The sequence below is a fragment of the Chamaea fasciata genome, unplaced genomic scaffold (assembly GCF_029207755.1).
Source record: "Chamaea fasciata isolate MVZ Bird 193981 ecotype frontalis unplaced genomic scaffold, bChaFas1.0.hap1 SCAF_3, whole genome shotgun sequence".
NCBI lineage: Eukaryota > Metazoa > Chordata > Aves > Passeriformes > Sylviidae > Chamaea > Chamaea fasciata.
Window position 1 is genome coordinate 2,277,888 of NW_027094088.1, and position 19,550 is coordinate 2,297,437.

General features: G+C 38.2%; 1 protein-coding gene across 4 annotated transcripts in view; it reads left to right on the forward strand.

Moving 5' to 3' along the window:
* Positions 1-19,550, forward strand: part of AFTPH (aftiphilin) — a 40,967-nt gene that overhangs the window by 15,020 nt on the left and 6,397 nt on the right. For 2 of the 4 annotated variants that reach the window (XM_066177728.1, XM_066177727.1), the window contains 7 exons: positions 4,163-4,314; positions 4,815-4,941; positions 5,218-5,274; positions 6,833-6,955; positions 13,393-13,453; positions 15,140-15,223; positions 19,132-19,255. In XM_066177728.1, the coding sequence (XP_066033825.1) occupies positions 4,163-4,314; positions 4,815-4,941; positions 5,218-5,274; positions 6,833-6,955; positions 13,393-13,453; positions 15,140-15,223; positions 19,132-19,255 (728 nt within the window). Of the gene's footprint in view, positions 1-4,162; positions 4,315-4,814; positions 4,942-5,217; positions 5,275-6,832; positions 6,956-13,392; positions 13,454-15,139; positions 15,224-19,131; positions 19,256-19,550 lie in introns of those variants that run through there. The other 2 variants (XM_066177729.1, XM_066177730.1) reach the window with 2 other exon arrangements.

Below are 19,550 nucleotides of genomic sequence, written 5' to 3' on the forward strand. Positions count from 1 at the left end.
ACTGTTTTACTGTACTTGGCCTGCATGGAAGATGCAATATTTGGTGAATTCTTCAGCTGAGGGAGAATAAATGGTGAAGATTCCAGCAGGAAAGAGAGAGACACCTTCACATTTCTAGCCTGAACTTCCTGCAGCTTTTAACTCTCTCAGATCAAGCAGTAAAAAGAATAGAGAAGTCTTAACCTTTTTTTTTTTTTTCCTTAAGCCACTACATTTTCAAAGCTTTGCTTTGCAGCTGAGCTCAAAACTTTCATAGTTACTCTTTAAAAATAGGGTTGGGATGTTTAGGACTAATGTTGCCTTCTTTAATTCTTTAAATTGTTGTAAAAAAAATAAAAATCTGATTCCCCATTTTATGTTGATGAAGGTTTTTTGTGGCTATTGTGGCATCCTCTTTCTTCCTGGCTTGCAAAGCTCAGTTTAGGGTGAGTGTTTTCATTATAAATTTCCAATGTGAATAAAAATGAATTTTTCAATTCAGTTTTTTACATCTAAGAAATATATGGCACCTGCTTTTAAAGTAGGGATGGAGACAAGCCATCACTTTGGAAACACAAGAAGTTAAACGAGTGTTCTTGTAAGCTTTGGGAGTTTTTCTGCCCAAAGTTTTTCTCCCATGGCCTCTCAGGTGTTGCCTGTGCTTCAAACAAAGAAAAAATTATTGCTCTGTGAAAAGGAAATGGATTTATAGTTTTTAAGCAGTCCATAAACTGTTTCAAAGAAAAAACTGTCCCCATTTAATTGAGATTTTAGGGATTTGTTTTCTTGTGTCCGTTTAGTGAACCATTTAGCTTTGTTTAATGCTTGAGTCCAGAAAATTCTGAGACTCGTGGAAGTTGATTGGTGTGTTCCCCATGGTGGGTTGCATCCACTGAAATTGGCTCTTCAGCTCTCTGGTGTTAGCTGTATGGTCATGAAATTTAGCACTTAAAAAATCCCCAACCCACCTCTCCCCCCCCAAAAAATACTCCAAGAGCACCAATAAAATGGACCAAACAAAAACCCCAAATCCACCCATCCCATGCACACACGTGGTGAAGACAGAAGAGTAAATGGTGACTTAGCTCTTCACAGGCAAATGTGCTTTGGTTGTTAAAAAACCCAGCAAAGGGAGTTTCTCATTTAACCTCTACTTTATTTTAATAAAATAGTCACAAAAAGCTGTGCTAGGCACTCTGCAGAACACTGAGTTCATGATTTAGCTTAAATAAAATCTCAGTGGTTAATCATTTTCTTTTCTTGGCCCCTGAGCTTTGGTCATTTTTTGAGGGCTTTCCTTCAGCTTCTGAGTTGCAGCTAGAAGCCAGTCATGTCCATATGGGCTTTATTCCTTTCCTGCTTTATATGTTTAGCATCTTGGATCATTCACAGGCTCATTTCCATCTCCTTTAATATGTTTTTTTTTTTTCTTTTATTACATTTCACATAAGCCTGACTATCTAAACATACTCAACAACTTAACTATTACCTGGTTATCTCTGATACTTTGTTTTGTTCTGGTGGTGATTACCACCTATCTTGAGCGTCTACCAAAATCTTCTATGCATTTACAGAAACTGTGGGGCTTTAAATTTATCAATAAATAAAATTATTTATTTATCAGCTGTTTGGCAATCACAGTTCGTGTTTAATGGCAGCTGTAGCCTTTTCACATCTTCTGTGAGTGCCTTCAAGAATTATTCTTTTCAAATGGCTGTAAAGAACAATCAGGTGTCAAATACTTTTAGTGACTGAAAAGTTGATAAAAATTCTTGGGTTTCTGCCTTTTTTTTTTTTCCAGAAAGGCAGACATGACATTACTTCTGTATTTTCTTGCAGTCTGATTTATGCAATAATAAATTAAAGTTTGCAGGTGGTGGACATTTACACCAGCTTTAAAATCTTGGTGATGCCCTTTATAGCTGGAAGCTGCGACCACAGGATTTCATCAGCAATTAGAAGAACAAGTTCAGCTGCTTCAATTGCCACTGCCTGGAGATGTGTGTTTGTGCACTCATCCCTTTGTCCATTTGCCCGTGCAGAATTAATTCCTCTGGTTTGCTATGGAAACCATTCTTTGTGGTATAGAAATTAGGGCTGAGCATTGCTGGAAATGTAGAAAAGATGACAGGAAGTGTAAAGAACGCTATAGTTAAACTGTTCCTGAAATTTTGGCACGATCCTTAAACTCAAATTTGAAATGTGACACTGACTGAGATGCTGCTTGGTTCTGAAGAGATGTGCTGTTAATTCTTTCATTACCTAAGCAAGCGTGTTTTTAGTCACTGGCATGTTCTCAAACGTTGATCCTTTTCAAGAAATGTGATGCCTTGCTGTTTCCATGATCCAGTGCCATTCATCTGCCTCTTGCTTTTCCCTAGGGATGTGTACTCTTGCTGTATTTCAGAAATGAAGTAAGCATCACCTGTTGATGTGAGATAAGGGGAAGTGATACGTTGTAGGCAAAGTTAAGGTTTAAAACTGAAGCAGAGTATGGTTTTGTGTGCTGAAGAATTAGGTTAGAATCTGGAATATTGTTTTGTTTTACTTCCTAAAAAAGTAAGTTTGTGTCTTAGTTCAGGTCAGCAAACACAAAGCAGCCTACCGGTGTTGCAACTTAGTGTAAAGGCAGAATGATTGAGAGATGATTAAAAAGAAAATTATATACTGTAGAACGTGGCTCATTATGGTCAGAATTCACCTGAGAGATAATGAAGAAGGAAAGAAAAAAAAAAGTCAGTCAGGTGTGCTCTGAATTCTCAGATCTTTGCACATTTTTACATCGTGGTTTGCAAGTGACTGTATTTGGTGGCTCTCCCTGTCAGGCATTTCTTTCACAGGTAATAAAACTGAAGAGCTGATGCTCTAAGCCAATTCATTTTCCTGTTTTTTTTTGCAGTTAGTGGCTGAACAGAAAGAACAGTCAGGATAGACTCAATCCCAGTTCCTGACTCATCATCCCAGCCCCAATACAGAATCCAGATATTCTGATAACTTGTTTACCTCTGTTATGTTTGCTGATGTACATGGTCAGTGAGTTGCTTAGTTGGCATGAGAGACAAGGCAAAATTTCAGCTAAAAATTCAAATGAGAAGTGCTGTAGGTAACTGTTGGAATTGGTAAGCAGATGTTTGGCTGCATGAAGGTTTATCCCGGTTGTATCCATTGGCCTGACTAAAATAGGCAAACTCCTCCTACAGCCTTGCTTTTCTGAACTTTAAATCATCTCAGTTGTAACAAAAAAAATCTCTGTTTTGAGGCTTATATGTGTAAATTCAGCATTGCTGCTGGAATATGCTGCATCTCCACAGGAGGGCTCTGCTGGCACAGCTAAAACAGCACAAGCCCTGGGATGCTCCTGGGATTTCCACCTACTCCGTTTCTTTGCCGTTTTCCCCAGCAGAAAAGCAGGGGCTGGAGCTGCTGGATGCTGCCCTGTGTGTGTTGCAGCAGAGGATTGGGAAAGTGGTTGTTGAGGAATTTGATTTTTACAAGCATAACTTGCAATTGGTATTTTAATAAATAATAAAAGCTTGATGTTTACCTGTTTTTAATGGGTTGAACTGGGGGAAAAGATTCCATATCATTAGTACATCTGATGTCCAAGACTAATTAGCAGAGGTACAAGAAGTTGAAATCCTGCCTATATGGAAATACAGAAGAGAAAAGAGAAATGTAAGAAACTTGAAAAGAAGACAGCATACTATGCTTGTCAAAAAAAAAAGAGTGGGGGATTTTTTTGTTTTTGTGAGGGCAGGAGATTGTTTGACTTTTGTTTTGTTTCCTTTTTTTGTGTTAGATCCATCTGACAAGGCCCAGTGCATGCTCTGGAATTAAAATGTCTGGAAACCATTAGTTCTCAATATAGGCTGTTTCTATTGCTGAGACATTATCCTTATATAGCATAAATCTTGTTGTGTGCGTTTTCTGCTAATTTCTAACAGGGTGACTTTGGGCTCTTCTGTAAGAACTTAATTTGCAGAGGGCAAGATCTTTACTGTTTCTTAGTAGCTAGAAGCCTGTGTTTGTTGTTTAAAGAGTCTTGTGGTCCTCTGACAGTTAATATTTTGTGCTAAGCGTAATCTTGTGTCAGCTATAAGTTGTTTTCCATCTTGCTGTAATATTGGACTTATCTTTGCAGCAGTTAACAAAACTTGACATAAATATTTTCTCTTTGGTTTAGACAACGTTGCTAAGTCGTCTGGAACGAATATTTGAAGTCTGTTTTCCTTCCATGCCTGTTGCTGAAATTGAAGAAGAAATAAGTTCCTTGAATCATTTGTTGGAAGCAGGTGAAAAGCAGATAACAACTGAGGAGACCTTAGGAAGTACTGGGTAAGAAACCACAATGCAGCAAATAGAAAATGAACTTGAACCACATATGGCAGTGATTTAAAATGAGGTGTTTGCTTCAAGCATTTTGAGAAGCCATGGAGTGAAAAATCAGCTGTCTGTCAGAATGCTTGTTTGCAGTGACTACATACACCAGGAGTACTTCACTTAGCAACTCAGCAGCCTATCATCTTCTTCTCAGTGATGTCCCTGAATTAACCAAATATGTCTTATTAGTTACACTTACTATAAAACACTGTATTTATAAGTCTAAGCAGGCTTTGTCCTGTCTGCCATGGACATCATTTTCCAGTAAGAAGTCTGAACTGTAATTGTTCTGAGAACACTGTGCAGTTCTGGTTCCCCTGGGTATTGTGCCTGGCCATAAGTTTAATTGGAATGTATAATAAGTCACTTGCATTAAAAACCAGAATAAATATTCAAGGCTGCTCAGCTGTTTTTTTTTTTCTCAATGATAACTTGGTGTCTGATGGGTTGTGCAGGGAGCTGATGGACGTGTGGACAGAGCTGCAGGACATCCATGATGCACATGGACTGAGATACCAGTGGGGTGGCTCCCACAGCAACAAAAAGCTTTTGTGCTCCCTGGGAATCGACACAAGAAATATTGTGAGTCTCCCACTGAAACTGCCTCTCTAAATAATGAAGCTGCTTCATTTGTAGAATCAGGTGGAAATGTTTTGTGTGGATGCCTTCTCCTAATTGCATTGTCGCACAGAGCGTGGTTGTTCGTGACAGACCACCTGGCAACCTTTTCTTAATACCAAAAGTTGCATTAGTTTTTAACCATTGTGTCAAAATTAATGAAATCTATGTAGCGTTGAAAAACATTTCCATCACTGACATAGAAACTCCTAAGTAAATTCTTTGTTGTTGTTTTATCAGCTCTTTACAGGCAACAAGAAGCAGCCTGTTATAGTACCCATGTATGCAGCAGGACTGGTAAGCTGTTTTTACCATTATTTTTTTGTTATAGTTCCAACAACGTCATATAATGAAATATATTAAATGACATTAAGCACCAAGTGTGTTGAAAGGCATTTTTGTAAGTACAGTTATGGTTTAGGCATCAGTAGAAATGCTAGAAAGGAATTACCAAATAAATAATTTTCATTATGTGTGAGCAGATACTTGATTTTAAGTGAAAGAAATATTTGGAAAAAACAGGGGAAGATAAGGTTTGTGATTTTTTCCTGGTCTGAGCAGAATAAATGTTCAAAAAACAAGTGCATGCATATGTATGCACACATACAAACACACCTGTGTTTTCATATGATCATCCACAAATTGAATAGTAAAAAAAAAATAGCTTTGGTTTATATTAGGCTGATTTAATTACACAGGGTAATTTTATAGAGTGACTTCTACAGTTTTCTGGTGCATCAAGGTCAGCTCGTGTATTTCTTTGGATGTAAACATGGCATTGTGGTACAGATAGTTAAAACAACTCAGAGATATTGCTGTTTTCTTCCTGTTTGTGAGCAGGACTGTGTTTGCAACACACACAGTTATTTTGTGCAACAGATTGCTGTTGCTGGTTAATTATCTCCTAAATTTTTAATATGCTTTTGCACACAGTAAGGTGGATAGCAGTGATAGTAGGACTAAAGTTGTTTGTTGCTTTCTGTTGCCACATTGCTTTCTGTGTTTCTCTGCTGTCCAAAAGAAATGATTTAACTGGTGGGTAGATTCAAAGCTCCCCTAATATGGTGTAGAAACATTTGTGGGCCAGCTGATCTTGGCAAGTGACTTCCTGAAAATGGTTTAAAACGCGGTAGTTGCAAATCCCATGCTTTTATTTGGGGGTTTCTCGTTGTTCTCAGGTGGTTGTCATGTCTCAGTGCAAATTTTGGGCTTTTTGTAGATCTTTTCACCCTCAATTTTTTTCAATAGCAGATTTCGGACTTTTTTCATAATACTATCTATATTTGAAATGTTTGCTTAACGTTGAAAATGTGAGTTTATTTTCTTGATGCTTCTTAATGCATTTATTTCCATCTCCCTAATTATCATTCTTGGTATCATTCTGAAAACTGATAATTTGATTTGTTTCTTGTGGATTACTTAATTGTTGAAATGGAATTAATGCACTTGTACTTTTGTGATGGGGTCATTTGATATTTCTGGAATAGTCTACACACAATTGGGAGGAGAAGACATCACCTTATCAAGTAACTGTTTTCTCCAGATTAAATTACATCACTGAAAGTTGAAAGCAAGCTCCAGCTCAACACTTGGGTTTCTGTTACTGGCTCTAAAATGTTTCTTAGGCCTGAGGACCCAGGATGATTTTCCCCTGCTCCATCTACTCCTGCCCCTCTGGACACAGTAAAAGTGTCCCAAAGATACATGGTTACCCCCAAACCCTTAGTTGAGGGTAGTACTACCTAGTTTTTGGCATCTGCAGTTCTTGAAATGTCTGTAAATGTGTGTGTCTGTGTGTTCAAGTAATTTTTTTTTTTTTTAATTAGATAATTTGTCTGTTTGTTGGTTTATTCAGGGTATGTTAGAACCTACCAAGGAACCTTTGAAACCAATATCTGCAGCAGAAAAAATAGCTTCAATAGGACAGACACCTCCTGTATCACCAGAGATGAACACATGTGCATCTGATCAGTTCCAGGTAAAAAACAGAGAGAGAAGGGTGAGGAGGGGAAAAGAAAGGATGAGGGAAATAATGTGATGCCTTGTCTCTCTCTTTATGTTTAAAATATCTAGATGGTGTATTCAAAGACACCTGTATGTAAAAGGCAGGTGTTGTTTGTATCAGATTGAAGTCCTACTCTTGGATCTGCTTTTCATGTGTGACTGGGAGTCCCTGTGATGGGGCTGGAGCAGTTGGTGGCCACCATTTCAGAGTCCTGATGGTCCTTGTTGTTACACAGCAGTTTTGCTCAAAGGCAGTGGGCAGTGAGACAGATTTTCTATGTCATGTTAGACTCATCTGACCTCCAGCTAAGGTTCTTCTTCATCTTTGCTTATTCTGGAGCTTGTTGTTCTACATGTTGGTTAGCCCTTGATTTTCTGAATTATCCTATTTACATTGATACTGTTCATTTCCTTTTTCCCTTTCTTACTTCTTCAGTGTCATGAAAAGCAGCCCAGCTGTCCAGGGAGATATTTTGGGTGTGGTTATGACAAGCATACATGTCTGACTTTTTGGTTGTGTGAATTCTCTTGGCCCTTTGTGCCAGATTTTATTGAATTATCTGTAACACAGTGTTGCTTTGCTGGCTTCTCTGTCTTGAAAGTCTGACCCGAAGTGAATTCAGAGGAGTTTAGGAATGAGGTTTTGAATTTCAGGAACTCTTTGTTGTTGTTTTGATGTGAGGGTATTAGAAAGAGCACTGGAATGCCATGCATGTTGCAGTGTGTGTGGTTGTCAACAAGCTAATGGGACATGCAGAGATATTTCATTTTCAGTGTCATTACACTCAGTACATATTCAGAGACTCAGCTGTGTCCCTCCTTAGTGCAGGTCTTGTTTATCCACCCAGCATCTTCACTTCCCTGCTGTGCCCCTGATTTCTGATTGAAAGCGTTCCAGGAAGAATCGTTCTTGGGCTACACCTTACAGTAGGTACTTGTGACTACAGTGATGTTCTTGCAGTCCTTGCTCTGCCACACTGCAGAGCTCTGAGTGTGATGTTCTTGTAGCAGAGGAGAATAATTTTTTCATTGGTGAGCAACAGTTTGTCAGTGGGCTCAGAGCTAACATTGTTTTGTACAGCAATACACATTTGGTGCTTCCTGTGCTGCTCCTCATATGTGCTGGAACTGAGCAGCTGAACTGGATATAAAGAAAGGTAACAGTAGTGATTACTGCAAACAATCTGACCTGAAGAAATCTACTGTGTGGTAAGAAAGTTGGAAATTTTCACAGTCTTCTTGCAGCATTCAAAGTACCCTTTTTTACAGAGGAGAAAATATAAATTAAGCCATACAGTGTAGAGAGAGCCTGAAGTATGTTGCTACATCTCTGACAAGTGCCATTTTCTCAGTTGCTTGACAGCCATAGTGCTGAAAATAAGAACCTCTACTTACCAAAGTCTCTCTTTTTCTCTAATTATGAATTCCTGCTACAGAATTTCCCATTACTTGTCACAGTTTGAGAGTCCTGTCCCATAGCTTGTTCTGACAAGGCCATCTCTATTCAATAGCTGTGGTCCATGAATACATCTGAGAAGCTTCAGTGCTGTCTGTCTGCACTGTTGGCATTAGGTTAGCTTTTCCAAAATGACAAATACTAGAATAAGCTTTTGAGGAAGAGACGGGTTAGGGACTGTAACCATTCAGAGCTCTAGGAGGCTACAGTTAGATGACATTCCAAAAGTTTCAGGGAATGAACAATCCATTTTCCACCTCAGAGACCTCCTTCCTTTCTTGGTCTCATCTTCTGTCCATGATTGGTGGCCTCTATTTCCTTTGGGGAAAATCCAGTTTCGCATCACATTGTGCAGATGTTTCTTTCAGAATATCCCAGATTGTCCTGGTAATAAGATGATGTGCCCAAACTTTTCCTTAGGAACTATGCTACAAACATAGTTAAAATATCCAGTGGAAATACAGCCAGTTTTAGTGGACTCTGAAACTTCTTATTCTAAAATTATTCTTATTCTGAAGCTTCTTATTCTAAATGCAAGTGATTTAGGTGCAACAATTCAAGTCTCTCATAAGTGTACCTGGTTAATGTGTAATTATTTAGTTAAACTTCTAAATTCCTCCATTCTCAGAGTGATGATTTATCCCTGTTTTCAGAAACTTCAGAATATTGACATTCTCTTTTGGAAGGAGAGGCTCTGGTTGATAGATCAGTTTTATTTGCTCAGGGAAAAGTTCTCCTCCGTTTGAGGGCTGGCATTTATCGCACTTGTATACAGATCACCGTCTGTGTGTTGACTTCCTGCTAAGGGAATAAGACTTTGCAAGACTGGTGAGGCAAAAGTAATAGCAAAAAGAACATTTGTAGAAACACAGAAGTGCCTCCTAAATGTTTCTGTTGTAGGCCAACAGACAAAAGCATGCAGAGGTTTAAAATGGAGAACTTCAGAACTAATAGAATGAAGTCAAAAGCAGCAAATGAGCTGCAGTGTTTCTTCCTAGTTGTGGTATAAGCTCTGAATGTTTTGCCTTCATTCCCTGCAGTGGGTCTCACTGAGGTAGGCTGTGGAAATAGTGGACAAATTTCCATCTGAGGCATTTAAGCAATAAGGACAAGGATTTTGAAACTGAGCTCTCAAGCAAGTTACTGACTGGTTTGTCACATTAGTTTATTGTATAAAGATGATTTTTGTAGAGTCATTCTCTTTCATATTTGTAGGTAGCATCTAAATTCTTCTTTAATCTGTTGTTTATCTTGACAACTGAGGGGTTTATTCCTCTGTACCTCTGTGCTCATAACTGTAAGGCAGTAAACAGAATATGAAATAATCCCCTGATTACTGTTGCCTTGATCTAGGCATGGTGTCTCAAAGACTTCACAGGGCTGAAGTAAAAGGCTCTGTCAAGGCACATCAGGTGTAAGGAGTGGCTGGTGGAACAGGCACCTTTGATTGTGAGACCCAAGACAGGTGCCTCCTTTTCTTTTTTTGTACAGCTCTAGTGGGCTTCTACACCACAGCCAAGTCTGCAGGCAGTGCATGCAAAATACATCCCAGTGTTTGTCTAAAGGGCTGCTGTCTGGACTTCATGATGGCTGCTTTCTCTTGGTGTGATACTGTTTTCTGGTTACTGTTGTTTTGAAGTTTATTTATCTGCTTCTCTTTGAAAAGAAAAGTTGTCCAGATATTTCTGCTCTTCTGCTGTTGTTTCAGAGCATTCTCTTCTCTTCTCTCCATTTGGAACTCTGTTTCTTTGGTAGAGTTACCAAGTTTGCCAAGTTTTACTTAGTGAGTTTAATATTGGAATAAAAACCTGCAGTGATCCAGACCTTTGGAGAAGAAAACTACCAATGCTTCTTTCCTGCAGGTGCCCATTACAGCACATCTGCTTGCACATAAGCCACTGAATTAGGGATCAGGTTATAATAGAAATATACATCTTACACTTGCTGGCTATTAGGGACCGAACCTTAATTAAACCCCGTGGGGTGACAGTCTCTAAAAAACACTTTTAATTACATAAGAGACCATCAGGACTTGTGACAATGACAGATGCAAACTACCATATTACTGGCCACCAGCCAAAGGCTCCATCAGGAGCTGCTCTGCAGTTACACATGTGAGAAAGATCCGAGAGTGTCAGAGTGTGTGTAGCTTTGTTGCCAGAGTAAGAAAGATTTGCAGGTAAGAACTACTTGCTGTTCTGTCAGATGGCAGCTGTGTGAAGGGGGTTTTTCTGAAAAGAGCAGCTTTCAGAAGTGATATAATTTTGCCAGTGAATACACACAGTGAAATGTATGAATTACTTGCATGTAAAGCTTTTTCTGGGATGTGTATGATGCTCATTTGTGGGATCCATTTAAATATTGACATTGTATTTGTATTACAAGTCCTTTTATTCTTTTCACCCAGCTTTCAGACAGAAAAATGCTTCCTTTTTTATTACTTTATTTAATTTTCCTTGTGTAATTATTGGCACAGACACAAACATTTACATTTTACTCTTTTGGATTATAAGAGCTCTTACATAATACATTCTAAAATTACTGTGTGAAAACATCTCTTGCTTGTATCAAAGTGAAATACAATGCAGTAAAACCAGCAGGCATTTTAATTTCCTCTTTCTTACTTCCTTAACATTCAGAGTAGTCCTCTGACAGCTGAGTATGCTTTTTCATTTCTTTGCTGTGTCCTGTAATCTAAGATGGAGGCCTCGAGGAGTGAAAGCAGTGTGCTCCATTTCTCAGTTTTCTCCTAGACTGGGCACTTTTCCTTTAGGCATGTTATTAAAATAATAATTGCAGTAGCCTAACAACCTCACAGTTTCAGAAAGGCTAAGCATTATATTCCCATTTGCAGGGTATGTTCCCACTGACTGACGTTTCAAAGCCTGTGTTCAGGTGTCTCAGTGTAGTTTTCTTAGGGCTGAGGTAATTAGAAGCAGAAAACTTTCTGTTTAATTTTGCTTTTTCCTCTGCCTTCTCTTTTCACTTTGTTTGCTACTGTTTAGACTGGGGCTTGCCAGCGTCCTCTGTAGGTGAGGGCTGCTTTACTTACCCTCTCTTTGGCAAAGTAGTTGAGCCACTCAGCAGAGTGGCCTCATCCCACAGAGCAGACTAATATACTTGGTATATTCTTGCTGATTTGGAGTCAGACTCGTTTATTCCCATTTCAGGAGGAATTCATCACATCCTTTGTCCTTTCCTTGTCAAATCCGAAAGTCAAGCCATCATTGGAGGCAAAGATTTAGCAAGCCACTGATGCCACTTTTTCCATGCAGCTCTGTCACAGTCCTCAGGCCTTTGACACAAAATCTAGTGGGTGTTTTCCTCACTAAGAGAGTTGGTAGGAAGCCACTTTGTTTCAATTTCAGTTCCTTTTGCTCAGGGCAGAAAGCTACTAAATTATCATACTCACTCCCCTTTTCTTTTCCTACAAACTCCTTTTAATGTTAATATATTTAACATGTGACAAAGTTCAAACAAGCTGCAGATGGTAGTGATCATTACTTCATCAGGTGGAGCTTCCACACTGCTGACATTATATCTACATGCAAATCATTTCAGTGCCAGTAAGATCATTCCCAAGGCAAAGTAAAAAGTGAAGAATTAGTTAAGAAACTAGTCCTGTGAGGAGAATACTGTTCAAGCTGTGCTCAGTGCTGAAAGTATTTTTAAGCCATTAGATAGGAAATGTCTTGCTTAGAAAAATCTTTCCTATAAGTAAAACCAGAAATCTCCAGGTCCCTTTGTTTTGCTTCCTGTAAACATCTAGCACTGAGGAAATGCCTTTTACAGTGAGCTTAATTGTGCTGCAAAGCTACCTCAAGTTGCTACAGTCCCCATTAGTGAATCTGCATTTTTCTTCAGTGTCGGATGGTTGGAAGTTTTAAAACTAAAAAATGAAGGCTGATTTTCTACAAAAGCATAGAGAAGGCATGGCTCAGCCCCTGGAAGCTTAAATACTGATGCATTTTAAGAAATATTGCTGAGAGCATCCACTGCTTTTCTTTCATACTGTGGTTGTTTGGTTAGAAGTTGAGGGCACATCCTTTCCCAGTGCATCACAACAGCTGAGCTCACTGGGGAGAGTGCAGAGTGTAATGCACAGAAGTAGAAAGATTCAGCTTCTTGCAGACATTTCTGCTGTTCTCCCATCAGTTTGTGTCCTGAGAGTACAGGAGGACAGTGCACCTGCACACACCTTCCCTGTAGAGCATGGTCCCTGCTGCTTGCTTGTGCCCAAAAGGCTGGACAAGAGGAAGTCAAAAGGCAAGGGTGGGCTCCCAGAAGGAGGAGTCAATGTTTCCATACTCCTCTTGTTCAAGCATTGCTGCCAATGGTTTGTATATAGATCAGGGTGAGTTAACTGATTTATGAAAGGACATATCATCACAGGACTTTTTATTTTTAAAGGGGATGGAGTGGAGAGGATGTTGATAGTTTGTCCCTCCTGTGCGGGGATTATGTTTCTTAAGAGCAAAACAAACCAAAAGAATGATGGGTTGTTTGATGGTAAATAATATATATGATCAAGACAAAGCATGGATGCACAGACAGCTTTCACTGCTCTGAATTTGCCCTGTAATTGTGTGTACATGACTTTTTATGCTAAGTGCCTCATCTTCCGTGGAAGTAATAGTTTAATTTTCAACGATGCCTTAAGGTTTGTTATTCAATACATATGTTTTAGTTAAATTGCAAATCCTGTTTGAGTTAGAAGTTACCTAATCTGTGCTGTTCAGAATTTAATGGACTTCCTGTGATAGAAAGAATCTACTTTGAATCTCTAGTGCATATTATGAAAAATACACACCTCCCAAAAGTTGGGGCTTGATCATTTAGTTGTCTTTTTTTTTTTTTTTAGTGTTTAGACGCTAAAGAATCTGTTGTTTGAACTGCTTTGCATTGTTGTAACCTGAACTGACTATAAAATCTGATTTCTGACTTTTCAACTCTAGGAATCTCTACCACCTGTCCAGTTTGACTGGAGTAGCAGTGGCCTTACTAACCCTTTAGATGGTACGTCTCTCCGTAGAGCCTCTAGCACCAGAGCTAGAGATAAGAAAGCTACAAAGTTCAGACAAACATCTATCTGCTGATTATTTTTTTAAAATATATATATACACACACACATATATAAAAATATATATATATATAATACTTATTTCTTACTCCTAACTTTGGAAATTCAGGCTTTCTTTCTGATTAACGGTTGCCCCTTATGTGAAGTATTGCATAGTTTGAAAAATACAAAGTTAAGTATTATTTTAGATTCCTGCCATATGCTAGTGACACAGTGGCAATATTAACACTTTATTACGTATAATTGCAGATTATAATGAAACTCTGAACAAATGAGCATTTTAGGTTGATGAGTTTTACTTCTTAAAAGTATTTTTCACCAGTCAGCTATCTCTTTAGACATCCTCTGAAGGACAGACTTCTGTACAGTGGCTGCTTCAAAGCACAATATTTTAACCACAAACTGTTTGCAAAATATACACTTCCTGAGCTGAAAGTTTTCAGATTTAAAGATAATTTTATATTTCAAAAATGTGACTTCATTCATTATCACTTTTGCTTACACTACAGAGCTAATTACAGCTAATATATTAAAGAGGTAGCTACGAACTTATTTGTATCTGTGAATGTAAATAATTATCACCTAAAGGACCCTTCACCTATGTCTATTTTATTAGCAAAGTGAGTTGTGCCACTGCCTCCAGTGTCAGAAACGTAAGTGCATGCAAAGGAAATAAAACAAGTTCTGGCAACTTGTTTGATGGACAGACTAGAAACCTATCAAGAAACTCCTTTACAAGGAGCCTGCTGGCAGCAACTGATTGATGGCACACAAGTTCCAAGGCAGGCTCAGATAAAAATGCATCTCTTACTGCACTGGTGTTGCCACACTGTGTTGTTGCAGAATGTGTGGGGTTGTAAGAGGTTTGGATAGCAATATCATGGTGCTGAAGGAAAGCCTGGATGGACCCTTTTGCTGTTGTCTGGTGTCTTACTACTTCAGTCAATCATCATGCTTTCTTTTTAACAAACAACTTTAAAAATGTATCTTGGTTTGATTTCTGTTTTAGTACTAAAGGGGAACAGTATAATTTGCCAGTGAGGAACTGGACATAAGAGTGGCATTTGTTACCCAGTGGTCACACTGCTTTAAGATAATGATAATTAATAGCTTCAAGCTGCTAAATAAAAATTTTAATTTTTTTTTTCTTTTCGTTCTTTGCCATTTGAGGATCTGCTAAGTTTTCCTAATGAAAGAATGGCTTTCAATTTCAGTGAGGGGAGAAAAAGCCCATTATATTTTAACTATCAATTGACCTATATATTGTTTCCCTTTAACTGGTCACATCTCTCTCTCTCTCTCTCTCTCTCTCTCTGGGTCGTGCTGGTTCTCTTTTCATTTCTAGATCGAAATAAATATTTCTATTTTAAAGTTACTAGTGTTGATTTCCTTGCTGCATTGTACATGAGGAAACGTGCACTGAATTAAGTTTGTTAATGTTTTAGAAGGTACAAACTAATACTGTAAAGCATTGTTTTCATGTTGATTTTTTAAAAATGCGTACTGAGTACTAATTATAACTTGCATGTTCAAGTGTGTGTCTTACCCCTTTTTACACATAAACCCCTCCCTTGGCTTACCTTCTATATGGCTGCCTACCAACACGGTCACTGAATTTCAAGCTAGTGGAGGTTCCACTCTTCTGAACCTTGATTTCTTTGGGCCCGTGGATGACAGTAGCTCTAGCAGCACCACCACAATCCCAGGTCAGCAGAGTGTTCAAACCACAACTGTAAGAATATAACGACTTACTAAAAAAAAAAAAATAAAAAAAGCATGAGCACATCACTTGACTTTCCTACAAACAAGGAGAAGTTTTTACATTGCCTTTTCTCTAAAAATGTCTCTCTACTGCGTTTTTCCTTTAATCCGTGTTCTGTTTTCTGATGTTTTGTATCGAGTACGAAGTATTTAAAAGGTACTGTCAGCTCTGTATTTGTCACCTGCTGAAGGAATGAATGGCTTTTATGCTCTTGCAAAGAAGATGTTAAAACACTTGTTTCAAATTAGAAATTCTGGAAGTTGAACTCTTCTAAGCACTTCAGGAAATTCAAAAAAATTGTGTAGATGTGGCAATTCCTAAAATATGAGGCTTACTCTTTTCTCTGAGTGCCTCCAAATTGCAGGATGTTTGGAAGCCATGTGTGAATATGAATTTATCAACCTTGATACGTCACAGCCCAGGAGGTCATGTACTGCTACTAATAATACAGTGAAAAAGGTGTTTTAACAGCCTTTATAATAGAAAAGGATAGTTGCATGTTTGTGGGGTATTAGAAGTTCATGGATGTTAATTTTGAAGCCAAAGCACTTTATCTGCAACTTACTCCCTTAAAAAGGAGATGAAAACACTACTCTCTCATTTAATTACTCAGAAAGTAATTGAATTAATTTATCAGGTGGTTTTTACGTGCTCTGAGTATTTTGCATGAGCTGGTGGAAACCTACACTTTGAATAAATTTCTGCAGGAGTTTCAGGGAACACTTTGGGGATTTGTTCCAGTGCCTAGGTTAACTTGATAAGGCGAGTACTCCTTCAATGCAATGCCCGAAGCCATGATAATCAATTTCTTCATAGGAGAAATATTTTTCCTCTTAGTGATTTTAGTTTTTAAAATCCATTCGTGAGATGTTTGGGGTCCTCCCACATTTCAAATAAATGATTATAATTATTATGGTATTTCTTTGTTTTTAGAAACACGCTTTTTTTAGTTTTAAAATCTAATCGCTGAGAGCAATTCTGTGGCATGGTGATCTAAATGACTTTTCATTCCACCCTTGAGAAAAACCATTATCAGATGAAAGAGGGCAGATTTGTCATGGAAGTGACAGAGCTAGCAAAGTCGAGGTGCTTGTGTCCTACAGATTCTTTTCTAAGCGTGTGCAAATCCACTGACACAAGTCACCCGTGCCCAGTACATGTGTTAGTGCTTGTGCAGATGGGTACATGCATTATTGCTTGTGCAGAAGGTGTGCACACTGGAAGGGGTTACTGGAGGAATTAGTCTTTTATTGCTTTTTATTTTTTATGTTGTTGTTTCATCAAGTTTCAGGTATCACCTTCTATGGTATGCCCTATAGTGCTTTTTTTTTTTTTTCCCCCTTTTTTCCTTTCTTTATTTTGGTTTGGCTTTGGGTTTTTTTTATTTTTTTTCTTACTGACTTGTTTCTGGGAAAGTCATTTGTTTCATGGCTTGCAGCTCGTGTGTTTGTGTGTGTGTTTAGGAGCTTTGTGTGGGGTTTGGTTGGCTAACTTTCCTTCAATATCTCATTAAGGTTTTGCAGTGGTTTCCTTAAATATTCTCTCATCATCTGAATAAAATGGAGAATATGCAACTCTTAAAAAAAAATACATAAAATAATTGAAAGACAAATTGCTAGATTTTTTTTTTTGCTTAAAGAAGATACTTTTATCAGAAGTTTATTCTTCCTTTGGAGACTTAGTTTTACTTGCTATAGATTGACACTGAATTCTTCTCAGTCTGATGTCTTCTTTACTGAAAATAACTTTTGAATAAAAATTTGCATTCCACATTATGAACAGGGAGTTTACTAATTTCCTAGTATTTTCCCACAGATTTAGTGTGTCGTTTTATTTTTCATGTTAATAGTTTAACATAAATGCAGCTAAGAGGTGCCTAAAGAACAGTAAATTGAGCAGTAACATCCCAATACAGGACTGTAAATGGGAATATCTAAATGATGTGACTTACAAGGTTGCATTCAATGTTTGTTGCAGAGTTGCATGTCAAAGGGGCTCCTTCCTCCAATTAGCTTTCCAATTTGTACCTTAATGGGATTTCGCAGGCTTCTGCAAGTCAAAGTGTATTTCTTCAAGGCTTCCTCTCCCTGATTGAAAGTGGATATTTTATGGAATATTTGGGCTTTTTCCTACTTTTAAGTTCTGTAAACATCTGACATTATTAGAAGTCTTGGTATACCGGTCTCAGGACAGTACATCTTTTGATATTCTGCATGGAACTGGATCAAATCAACTGTGAAAATCCAGACATTAAAAAAATATATATTTGTTAAAAGGACAGCTGAGTAATTTCTAATCCACTCATATTATATGGAACAAATCTTCCACCTCCTGCAGCTTAACCAGATGATTTTCTTCATTTTATTTTTATTTGGTCAGCTTAGTTTCCTCACAATAAAAGAAGAATTAACTTGTGCCAAAACGATAAATGGTCAAGACACTGCTTGTGGAGAGCTCTTGCAAAGCAGGTTTGAGGATGATTAACATCGCCTATTACCACACACAGTGCTGCAGTTTCTGCTGGTAGAGGCAGGACAATAGGCGCTGGCATTTGTTTTTAGGAATCTTTTGGTGCTTCAGGAATGCTGCTAAAAGCATCTTGATCCTGGGAAGTAAGCTGGATACAATCCTCAGCAAGCATTAATAGATGCTGGTTTTGTATCAGGGAGCTGCATGGGACCATCAGCTCCCAGTGTTTGTTCTGCAGTAGGATGAGATGCTTTTGTGTTGTCCACACCAACAGGCACAAGTGTGACACACCTGTTTAGCACAGAAGTGTCTTTACAGTGCTTATGGACAAAAATCCTGTGCTGCCTTTGAAAAACACCTTGTGAATGGCACATAGGCACACTTCATGAAACCCCTGAAGCATAAAATATCTGAAACTGTAACTAGGGAAGTATCAGCAATTTAAAATGCAACAAAATTTGTTGTAACAGTCTTTCCTCTTGATTTATTAATTCCTAGAGATTTTTTTTAAAGAAATAGTGTGTAATATTTAAAAATCCTAGAGCTACTTCCTACTGAGATGTGATGCTTGATACTAAACAGATAGAACTTAACCCATACATATATATATTTTTTTGCATACAGGTTTCCATTGTTTGCAGTGTTTTCAGACTGATCTCTGCTGCTAAACCTTGAAATCTATTTGCAACAAATGTGATGTCAAAATTCAGCATCTGATCTCAGATACCTGAAGCTAGAATTCAAAGCTGAAACATTCAGATTTTTAATGCCTTAGAAATACTTGAAAGGCAAAAAGAGAGCACGGAGTAAAAGTTTTGGTCGTCCTGTGCATATTAGTATGTAACTTTTTTTTTTTTTTTAATGCCATTCCACTCCTGTGTTTCATAAAAGCTGCTTTTCCTCACTTAAAATTTCAACACAGCCCCCAGTGAAAAGCCAGGTGCTAAATGCACTCTGTTGCAGGCCAGTGTTGTTTGAAATCTCTGGGTGAAGAGTTGGTCCCTGTTAACATGCAGTGTGCTTTTAATACAGGCAGTTGAGTTGAAGCAATGGAGACAATCCATTTTGGCACAGCTGACATTTTTATAGAGGTTTCACTCTGAAAAGTCAATCAGGCTGGTTTTGTTCACTCACAGACTGAGACCTTGTATGCCAGACTTGATCCAAGGTGTGTGTTTTGTACTACAACTAAAAAGGCTGCTGGAAAAGGATGGGGAGAGAGGATGATGCTTCAAAAACATGTTCTGTCATGTTCTTTTCATGTACCTTGAAGTTATAAATGATTCAGATGTTTACAGAAAACAGTCTCTAGCAAGTTGGTCTGTGACTAATTATGACTCTACTTGCCACCAACCATCACTGATTATTATTTTATACTATAAGGTGTGGATCCTGAGTTGTATGAATTGACAACCTCAAAACTGGAAACTTCCAATGCAAGCAGCAGAGTGACTGATGCATTTGCAAGGCTCATGTCCACAGTGGAGAAGGCAAGCACGTCCACAAGGTAAATAATCTTCATTGCAAAATAATCTTCATGGCACATTTTTCTTCTGTTTCTAAGGGTGGCTTGAAATGTGAGGCCTGAATGTGTGTGCAGTTTTAGGGTGGAAGTTCCTGGATGATCAAAAGGCTTTAGGTTTGAAATCTGAAGTTCATTGTACTGTAGTTCTTATTTCAAATTATCTCAGAACTCTAAAATGGGATGGGTAAGAGTCTATGAGCTGAAGGAAAAAGCTCACCAGGACCTGTGTTGTAAAGGTAGGGCCAGAAACTGAACTGGAGGAAGCAACTTTCTGTAC